Below are 11,225 nucleotides of genomic sequence, written 5' to 3' on the forward strand. Positions count from 1 at the left end.
TTAGTTTATTTTTATAGGAAACAACATATTACCTATTATTATTACTCACAGAGTCGTCATATTTTAATATAAATATTATATATAAAATCCATTTATGCGGATAGATGCGAGTCCTGAAATTAAGTTTTATTATGAGAAATCGATTTGGTTGGTGGAGTTGGATAGGATGAAAGAAATGTTAGGGTGATGAACTATAAAAGAAATTAGTGTGTTTTTGAACTGTTTTGTGTGTTTCCTTCTATGGGACATCTGTTTTCAAGATTTGTGTCGAAATTTCCAGCTTGACAGGGACTTTCATATATTTCTCTCCATACTAAGATTTTAGATGATCATGTATTTGGCTTTCCTCACCAAAACATTATAATAATACTATTTGATGAAGAAAATTAAGAAAGTGGGAATTTCAATTTCTTTTGAGAGTCAATTGTTATTTATTAGTTTCTAGAAGTGCGATCCATCAACTAAATTTTGGAAAGATACAAAGATCTGTAAAATAGAGAGAAAGCTTGAATATTAGCAGTGCTAAATATATTCTTGGTTCATTGCTTAGAGACCTTTGCTTTTTTAAGCAGAAGTGGGTCGGTAACTTCCGTTACCATATTTTTCTTTTATCCATTTTTATTAATAGCAATAATTATATATCAAGGGGCTGATTCCCCAAGAATCTAGGGTACCCTTTGGATTGGTAATTTTGAAATTCATGAATTTAACTGAAATAATAAAATTCATGTTTAGAGTGAAGGCTAATTTTAGTACAAAGTTTATTAGGGATAATATCAAAATAGAAAAAATAATATAATAATTTATCGTACTTTTGAAATGGTAGATTTTGAATTTTTCCACTTTCTAAAAAAAAAATTAAAACTTTGAGAAATAATTTTTTTTTTACTTGCAAAACTATGGATTTAAGCTAAATTCACATAATTTATAAAATTATTTATCTAAAATCTCTCAATTCATACGACTCCTATATTTTCCTGTTCTTTTTTTTTTTTTTTCGTTTTTTCTTTTTTCTAACAATTTCACCTTGAATCGGTATTATCTTGGTAATAAGTATATGTTTAAATGTTTGTAAAATTTTAAATTTGAATTCTTCATTTCTATTTTTTAATTAAAAAAAATTGACCTCAACTTTCCTAGAAAATTTAAATATTGGTCTTTCACAAATAATTTTATTGTACATTTTATATAAATGATATTTGTTTCTTCCATTAGAGACAATAACTAGGTCAGGCTAGGTGCTTCCCGCCTTTATTTTTGTAAAATTGTAATTTATTTGAAATTTAAAATGATTAATTAAAGAGGCAGTTAAGTGAACGAGTAATATTTTATTTTTATTTTTCAATAATGTAAGATTTTTAATATATATCTAATTCTATATGTTTTAACTTATTCTTAATGTAGTCTCTTTGAGATTTTATAATTTTAGTTTTATTTATTTGGTTTATTTAGACCTTTAATATTTTTATTTTATGCTATTTATTTATTTTTTTTCAAATGGAAAACCAAAATATAATTATTAGAAATTATTTGTCCTTTTTAATAATTTTTTACATATCATTTAAAAAGTAAAAACTATTTTCATTTTTATTTTTAAGAGACAGGAATAAAAGGGATCAATAAATGCAATAGAGTGCGAGAAAACGCTTAAAAAATAATAAAAAATATAAAAAATATTATTAGTGATCTATGAAAATATTATTAGTAGAAAGATTAATTCATGAATTATTCACAAATCAGAACTCACACACACAGAGGGATGTATCATTAAACAATTTACTTAACTAAAATAAAATATGGAAATGAAAAATATAGTGATTTATTTATGCATTAGGATCAGAAAATAGAAGAAGTAAAAGCCATCGGTAATGAATAATGAAAATATTTAACTGCAAATAGATGTATCATTAAACAACAATAAATAATCATGGTGAAAAATTTGACTTAGCTCTTAAACTTTGCAAATAGATTTAGTTTCTTTTCTTTTTGCTTTCCTTCTGCGATTAATTTAATTCAAATACATTAAAAGAATAAATTGCATACAATATACTAAAAGTGTGATAAACGAGGGGCAAATTAAGTTCAAGCAATAAGGTGGAGAGTTAATTCGGATTTAATTATATTATTAGATTATATTAAAATTTTAAAATTAAAAAAATATTATATTTAGCTTTTCAAATTACCACCGTTTAAATAAATAAAAAGACAAAGCACAAAATAAATTTGTATACAAATACCTCAATTTGTTATCGTAAAAGACTTATGTGGTGTTTGGTTGAAATCTATAAAATTTATAAAATTTATTTATAAATTTAACATTTATATATTTTAATTATAGTGAAAGTTAATTTAATATTCTATATAAAAAAATTTGTGTGAAATTGATTATATAACTAAATTAAATCATAACAAAATAGGTAGAATTTTCAAATGAATTCCACGTGACTAAGTTAATATATTTCATAATACCAAAATGTGTCTTTCAACTTTATCATTTTCATTTTATCTTATATATTTCATATCTTTTTCTCAAATGAAATAAAATCTTTTATGAATTTCAACCAAACATGGTGTTAGTACAATTTGAAAAATTAAATTCATTTCCACCACCAGCCCCAATTTCCCTATTTGATCAAATAACTAATAAAAAACATAATCACATAAAGAAAACTTAATATATAGAACTAATTAAGTAACTAAATAGGAGTATATTGAAACATGTGATAAGTTAGGTGATCAAATAGGATTTAAATGAGCCATAGATGCAAAAGTTTGCACCAAATTGACTATAATGATGGAAAAAGATCAAATTGAGGTTAGTTTCAAAATTTAATGGCTAAATTGGACTTTATTCCAAATATCAACAATTCCAAAATTACCAAAGCAATTATATTTGTTTGCTAGGAGCATAACTGAGTCAGGTCAGGCAAATACAGTATCATATTTAAGCATGGCTCAATATAAATTTTTCTCTTAAAAATTCTCAAGCTTAATTAAATTTTAATTTTAGAACTTGAATATATTCGACTTGACTCAATTGAGCTCGAACAAATTCTAATAGTAAATTATATTTAATATAATAAATAAAATAGTAAAAATTCATTACCTTTTCAAATCAAATTAAAAATTTCAAATTTAGCTCAATAAACTACTTAAATAGGTTGAGTTGGACTTAATTAAAATTGAATCTATTTTGAATATAATTAAACATTTTGGTTACTTGAAAATGAGTTCCCCAGTTTGCTACTATGGAAAGAAATGTGATTTAATAAAATTCGTAATAAATTTATCAGTTTGAAACTTAAATGCCCTCGCAATTGTTAATTCAGTCCGTAAAAAGAATTACTGATCGTACCATTATCGTAAAAACTAAAAAGAAAAAAAAGAAAAAGAAAAGAGAAAGGGAAGCTAAGAAGAATTGAGAAAAAGAATGCGAGTCAATACCGCCGTCTGTGTAGTTTTCATATAGAAAAAGAAAGGAATAAGACCCACTTTGGGATCGTAATTCTTTAATTGATGTCGTACGTGGCCAACAATTGATGGGTTTAATTTTAATCTATGCAGAAATTTAAGCAATTAGAACATTATATTTTGTCTCTTGAAAAAGGTCACCTTTTTTGGTTTTAATTTGTGTTTGATTTGTACATATCACCACCAGCCTTACAAAGATTGCAGTCAATTTGGGCGACAGACAGCACATTAAAATCTTTATTTCATTCTCAGTCGCACAAGCAAAAAGGTCTTATGTTATTATATTTTGGCAACTTAGAAATAGTCTAGCAGATCAAAAAATATTACAAAATAAAATTTCATAAACTCCGGTTAATTATGCACTGTACATAATCGTATGTTGTTTTGGCCTAAGGTATTACATATATAAAAGACAAGGTGCGCTTCCTGGAATTAGGTCACCATTAATTCAATTTATGCATATGATTTAGTCCAAATTTGTCACTGTGCCAAGTCAGCAACAACCCTTCTCACTGCTTCCTGGAAGGCAGCCTCGTCCCATTCGTTTCCCTACACATTCCACAAATTAAACCCATTAATCAATCATCCACTATTCACTTTACATAACTTTTCTTTTCTCAAAATCTAAAAAAGGTATTAAACCCTCTTTCTTTCTTATTTCCCAATGCATAACAAAAAACAAAAAATCTATTCTTCCTGTCACTTTTAACTAGCTAGAGTGCCCTTTCTTTCTCATTTCCTAAAGATGAGACAATTGATGTATTAGCTGCTTTTGAAAATTGATGATCATATCATTCATAAAAGAAATCATGTCTGACGAGAAAAGAATAAAGTAAATAGACGGCAAATTGGACGCGATTCTCAAATTCTTCACCCTTGAACAAGATTTCTTAAAAGAACAACATGCATGCATATCGATCAATCTTAAGCGTATAGCCATTGTCAGGAGATACTTTTCATGATTAAGTACTTGCGCCTTGTAATTGGAGTAAGAGATTAAGCAACCAGAAAAAGAAAAAAATGAAACCTTTAACACAATGATTATACGTACTTTTTAGTCATGCTTGCATGAATTAGTATGCATACCTCGATTCTCAATCTCAAGATTACACGATTCAAGGATCTTGATGCTCCTCTACTTGTGTTGGCATCGACAGACATCAAGTTCGCATTGTTAACTTGTTTCAAGAACTCAAGTATCCGAATCACAAAATCTGAGACAGGACATTCTCCTCTTAGAACAATTAGTAAATTGATTATTCTTTCATCTTCTGATGTTGATTCTGAGACATTCGTAATCCTGACTTCTACTCTTCCTTCCCAGGATCCCGATTGCTGGTTCTCTGCAATTACTTCTCCTGCATGAGCTTCTATAGCAGCAGGCAATAATTCTGCTTCTAATTGCTGATTTCTCTGGCTCAGCTCCGCTACTTGAGTCTTCAGCAAAGTTAAGTACTCCCTTGTTCGAGTAAGCACTGATGCTTTGTCTTTCTACATTCGTAAACCATTACGTTTTGTTATATAATCTATAGCTTACATGCATTGTGGCGATGGATATGTATTCTAGTGGATATATTCTACGTACCTTGGCTTCTGGAGGGAGAAGTTTTCTCAATGCTTCAAAGCTCTCGTTGATTTTTTCTCGCCTTTTGCGCTCCGATATCATATGGTGCAATTGAGTGGTAGTGGGTCGGTTTGCCGTCATATGTTCCCGTCTCGCAATATTTAAATTTCTGTAATAAGTAATTGATCGTTTAAGCAAATTTTGCCTGTGTAAACTTGCTCTCATTGGAATCCGGGGAGCTAGATAACTCTTGAAAGCACTACCTCTCTGCTGGCTTACCCCATGGTAATGGGTGTAAGGTAAGTTAGGTGTTGAAGACGAGGTAGAAGAAGAAGGAGAAGTTAAAACTGCAAGAATAGCTCTTGTCATCGCCGCATCTTCACTTTCTTGGGATGGTAACTGAATGTTTCTTGACAAAGCAAATGCTTGCATGGCTTGTTGGTGCGGACTAGTACTTGCGCTCGGTATTAGTGGCAAAGATTGCATGGCTTGTTGGTGCGGACTAGTACTTGCGCTTGGTATTAGTGGCAAAGATTGCATGGCTTGTTGATGAACTGGGCTCGTTGTTGTACTTGGTACTTGTTGCAAAGGTTGCATGGCTTGTCGAAGTGGGCTAGTTGTTGTGCTTGGCACTTGTTGAAAAGATTGCATTGCTGGTTGAACTGAACTAGTTGTGCTTTGCGTTGGCTGCAAAAACTGCAAGACTTGTTGGATCGAACTCGATGCGCTTGGTATTGGTTGCAATGGGCGAACCTCCAGAGGTATTTCTGCTATGTTTGATGTGGTTGGCATATTGAACATAAAAGAAGAGCTGTCTGGACTATCCAGGGATCTCAATGAGGAGGAAGAAGATGAGGGCGGGTTCGGATCAAGTGCTTGAGAAAGTTCTCTCAGTTGTGATAGAGATTGCTGAGGAATACTGTACTCTGAAAACCAACTCATCATTGCATTTTCCATGTTAATCTGATGAAAGGCGAAACTCATGAATTGAACATGAAATAAAATATGATATGCTTGTTCTGAGAATGAAATAACTTAAAATCTAGAAGCATATATATATATGCAAGTAATTAAACAAGTCTCTTACTTGATTCGCGTTGGCCCATCCCATCTCAATTTCTCCACTGCAGCACCCCATAAAGACTGCAGTCTGTAATACATAATATAGGAACAGATTCAGAAATGAGAAACATTCTCATCTGGAAATAACATTTTATATTATTTGTATAACAAAATTAAAGTTTTGTTTTCTTGGAAGTGAATGGACCTTAATCCTTGCTTCCTGCGTAAGTATAAAAGAAAAATAAAACTAAGTCAGCTATACTCTGATTTGAATCGGTTCAAGACGAAGCAATTCTTTCTTGTTGTATATATATTACTATTGTATCAACAAGTACCTGATAGAATTGTCGCTGCACTGCAACTGATGTCAGTCTTAGAAGTTCCGATTGGGATAGCTCTCTGTAGGGCTGGTTATTAATGAAAGCCATACCGGGAATATGACTGATAAACAAAACAAACAAAGCATCTTCGGTGAATGTCAAGCAAGAGAAGAACGCATGCATATCCATAGAGTATATTATATGGAAGAAGAGTTATACTCATTCAGAACGTAGAACACTTCTCGCCGATATCCGTCAAATAGCCTTCTCGCTAAGCTTCCTGAAGAAGGGTCAGGTGGGTTGTTTTCTTCACTGTAATGCCCGCCCAGGTAGTATAAATGGCTAATAACAAACCAGAACAAACAATCATTCTACGGATCAACATAAGTGTAGAAGAAAGAGAGATGAATTGGAAATAATTAGCGTACTGGTTGGGTTGAGGAATATATAACCAAAAGCAAATGTAAGTGCAGCGAAAAGAGTGCATTAGCGAGCGGAGATAATAGGTGCGGTCAGCTTCACTTAAAAGGGGCGAAAAGACGGCGTCCATAGCTAGCTCGCTATAAGACTTCAATGGCTAAAGAGAATCAGCTGCGTGAGAGATCAATGAACAATCGATCTCTTTGCTGCAGCTATTCTTTCTCTTTTATGTCATTTGATTATGTCCCTACCTTTCATCTCCATGTATGGATGCTTCATTTGAAAAGTATTAAAAAAGAATTTCATAAATAAAGAAAAAGGAAAGAAGGTTTCTTGCTACATGTAGAAAATTGGGTTATAATATGTATATATGCAGCTAGGTTAGAATCAGGCAGTAGTTTTTGATGGTGGGATCGATCATGAGGATGATAAGGTTAAAGAAGGGTTAGATTTGAAAATTAGACAAAACGACCTGCTGCTAGCTAGGGGCTGTGTAAATTAACTAACTAAGACAGAAGAAAAAGATGGGCATGAGATAGCTCTGAAAAGTAGTAGAATCAGAAGTAGGGATAGATAGGAAACAAAGAAATTATAAAGAAGAGAGAATGATAATTGGAATAGTAGATGAGAGAGAGAGAGATCAGAGAAGACCCCACTAAAATTATAGCTACAAGAAATGTCTAATGAGTGAGAATATATACACAAACATATATGAAAGGTTGAAAGGTGGTATCGTAGTTAGCACAGAGAGTGGGGCAGCCAGCCAGGCTAAGAAGAAGAAGAAGAAGACGAAGGAGAGAGAAATGGCTTGAAAAGTAAAGGTCAAAGTCCACCTTGGCCATGGTTTGAAAATAGTCAAGGGAGGAGGGCAGAGTGTCTCTTTCCTTTTTCTCCTCTTTCTTTTTAGATAAATCTTTCTACCTTAATCTTTGTTTCTTCTTAACCTTCTTATATATATATATATATATTATATATCTTCTCAATCTATCTCCCCTTTAAAAAGTATAATTAGAAAAGTTTAGACCATTATCTCTATAACTTCATCTAAACTTTTATTATTATAGGTGTATAATTAGATGCCAATAAACATAACATTTTAATTTTGGTTGGTTGAGTTCTTCTAAAAGAATTTCAACTGTTTTTTCTCTTAATTTATTTGCCCTTACTTGGACATCTATTAAGTTTGAGAAGTCTTACTCAAAATTTAAAAAAATTAATACAAACAAGACATAAAAAAGAGAGTAATAAAAAGATATGAAGCCAAGAAAACTAAATAATAGTTTGGCCATATATGTTGAATATTGTCTATGGAGATTCACTTTATTTCCAAACTCAATTAAGGAAAAATAATGTCTCTCCATAAATTGATTTTTCACTTCATCAAATACTAAGAAAAAATGCTTCTTTTTTTTTCCTTAAATCAATCTATCTTCAATTACAAAACACTAAAAAAAAAACTATATCTTATAAATTATGTCAGATCATGATCATGTCCTTTTTCTATGATATAGATTGTAGAACAGTTTGATAAATCATTATCAAATTGACATTGAATATAGGGAGGAAATAAGAAAGAAAATTAACAAAAAAATTAATTTTAAGTTTTAACGGATTATCCAATAGAACAATATATTTTTAATATCAAATGAGAATTATAAGAAAATAAGAAAAAATTAAGAAATTCTAGATAAAAAGAAAGAGGTTCAAATAAATATTTAAAAATTATAAAAAAATTAAGGGTTTTTTAAACAGTAAAATGTTATTGAGAACCCCAAAAAAAAACCAAAATTGAAAAGTTGAAAATCCTTGTAAACATACATTCTCTCCACTTTCTAGCTTTAAGAAAAAGCACTGAATTATTGGAACACAAAATGTTAATTTTAACTTGAATTATATGTAATTTATACATATAGTTGCTCTAAGATTGTTAATTAGAAGATAATCACTTGAAATGAAACAGTAGATGAAAAATATTGCAATAAATTTTTAAATTAAGATGAGACCAGCCTTGTAGGCAGTAATTTAATTATAACAAGACAAAATACTATCATATTAGATGCCTATATGACTTTAATTTCAGTTGGAAATAAGAAGAAAGACTTTTTAGCATTCAATTATAATTAGTTATCTGTATATATATGCAAGATTCTCAAATGGCATAGTGATTAAATAATCTTAACTAATTATAAATTGTTACTTAGCTTAGTGGTAAGTTAAACTTATTCTAAGAATTAATGAGTGTGAGAGTTTTAACCCCTTTTATTTATTTTTTAAATCTTAATTAGGGATATGTAATAATGTAAAACGTATACTTCTCAACACTTAGAGAGGTGTGAATGGCTAAATGTGGTGGCAACTGTTGGCAATTCCTTTTCTTTGAGCAGTGCCGTCATGCTATGATGGCCCCTAACAATGTATCAGCTGTCTCCATTAATGGTTTAATAGGTGAATTGATTTAGATAATGACATAATTTCTATATATTACATCAAACCTCTGTTTGTTTTCTTGCACTACATACGAATGGATAGCATTCAAAGAAGAGGAAATAGAGTAAGAAAAACACTAATTTCAATTATATTTAGTTATTAAAATATTTTTAGGAGGAGAGATTTCCCTTTATTTTTCTTTAATTGGAGTATACAAATTTCAAATTTATATAAAGAAACTAAAATTTAATTAATTGTTTAGTTTAAACTTTGTAATTATTTGGGTTTTGGTTATAAAATCTTCATTCCCAAACAAATATGCAAGACATCTTGAATAGTGCTAATGATCCACCTATTTTTATCCAATTTTTTTCTCTTCAATTTTTAGAATGCACATATTTTGAGTGGCTTTTCAAATATAGCACTGGAGATAGTAAAAACTAAAAACTGTAATATTCTAAAAGTGGCTTTTCTTTTTCCTTCTTTCTAATAACTGTTTTTCTTAACCAAAAATATATATAAATAAATAAAATTTGAACTTCTAAGAGAATCATGAACTTCCCTCATATGCTTTCTTGAAATTCTTTATTTTGAGTTCAAATCATTGGTTAGCAAGCAGTTTTAATTTGGTGAATAAGATATGAAAGATATAAGCTGACCATGAACGTAATTAATGAATTGATTCACCAATTTAACTCAGTATCTTCAAGATCGATTTTTTTAATTAATTCATTTTTTAAGACAATATCAAACATGGGACCATTTGCAAAAAAGATAGCGCCACTTGTATTATTTAAGGGCATGCATGCCTTTGTATCTAAACCAAACAAAAAGGGTAAAGTTCCTCAAAACTTCCTCATGTGAACATTAAAAAAAACACACACACACACACAATTAATAATATTAGAGCTTTTATATTGGAGTTTTCTTTTATTAAATGAACCTATGATATCAGATTTTGCCTTTTGTTTTTATGAAAAGAGAAGAAGGTATAATACATATGCAATAATAAAAGACATTCACATTCATTCATGGTCCATGAAATAATATTCAAATTGTTCACATTTACTTCAAATTATTCAAACTCTAACTCGTAGTTGGTATTATAGTTGAAGTTTGACCCACGTTGTGGTGATTGTGACTCCATTCTTTTGTTGCCTCATAAGATTGGTGATGTTGTTAAAAGAAGCACAGCCACTAGTTTACAAGAAAATGAATTCTGGAAACTGTCGCGTTTCGGATTTCTTTCTTCTTCTTCTTCTTCTTTTTTATTTTTTAACTTTATTTTTCATTTTAATTTGATGATCATTTCATTATGTCTTAACCCTATACTCTTAACCATATCTCTGGATATAATTTCCTTTTCACCAGAGCCCTTTCATTTGCTTTGATTATTTTCTTAATTTTAGTTAAGCTGTATAATTGTTCTTGATAGAAGTTAAACCGTATAATTTTATAGCTCTAATTTGCGAGGAAAAACATATAAAAATATTCCTTCGAAGTGGATGCAGTTTTAACCTTTTAGGGGATCTAATTAGATTCGATTTTCTTATTATTTCTTAATATGGTATTTGAATATTATAAACTTTTAATTGGTGGGTTTTCATTGGGTTATCTTATTCTTAAGAATCACACTTTTTTTTCTAAAGAATTGCTGCAACAGCAACAAAACAAAAGTGCTTCAGCTTGGTCCTGGAATTCAGATAAGGAATTAAATGTCTACCTCCTTTTAGGAAGATCCTTGGATTTAATCCCTTCATAGCTTTAAGTTGTCTTCCTCTCTAACTCTAAGAACCCTCTTAAAATTAGGGTTTCTGATGTTTTAAGGCCTAACTGGCGGGACTTAGTATCATTAAGAGAGCTTATTTCTAGAAGGGTAATGGAAGCTATTGATAGAACTCCTAGAGAGATTTCAAATTTTAGGAATATGTAGATCTCTCAATAAAATAAATATCTGTCAA

General features: G+C 30.2%; 1 protein-coding gene across 2 annotated transcripts; it reads right to left on the reverse strand.

Moving 5' to 3' along the window:
* Window positions 1-3,730: 3,730 nt before the first annotated feature.
* LOC8272559 (putative transcription factor bHLH041) lies at window positions 3,731-7,502 on the reverse strand. 2 transcript variants are annotated; one of them, XM_015716211.3, is made up of 8 exons: window positions 6,846-7,502; window positions 6,637-6,759; window positions 6,433-6,538; window positions 6,303-6,317; window positions 6,123-6,185; window positions 5,057-5,998; window positions 4,558-4,962; window positions 3,731-4,020 (listed from the first exon to the last, which is right to left on the reverse strand). In XM_015716211.3, exons 1-8 carry the CDS (start codon window positions 6,965-6,967, stop codon window positions 3,952-3,954), a joined length of 1,845 nt encoding a protein of 614 aa, XP_015571697.1. In that variant the 5' UTR covers window positions 6,968-7,502; the 3' UTR covers window positions 3,731-3,951. The 2 variants fall into 2 exon arrangements, with proteins under 2 accessions (XP_015571697.1, XP_048228423.1); XM_048372466.1 differs by lacking the exon at window positions 6,303-6,317.
* Between the last annotated feature and the right edge of the window lie 3,723 nt (window positions 7,503-11,225).

This window comes from Ricinus communis, chromosome 3, assembly GCF_019578655.1.
Source record: "Ricinus communis isolate WT05 ecotype wild-type chromosome 3, ASM1957865v1, whole genome shotgun sequence".
NCBI lineage: Eukaryota > Viridiplantae > Streptophyta > Magnoliopsida > Malpighiales > Euphorbiaceae > Ricinus > Ricinus communis.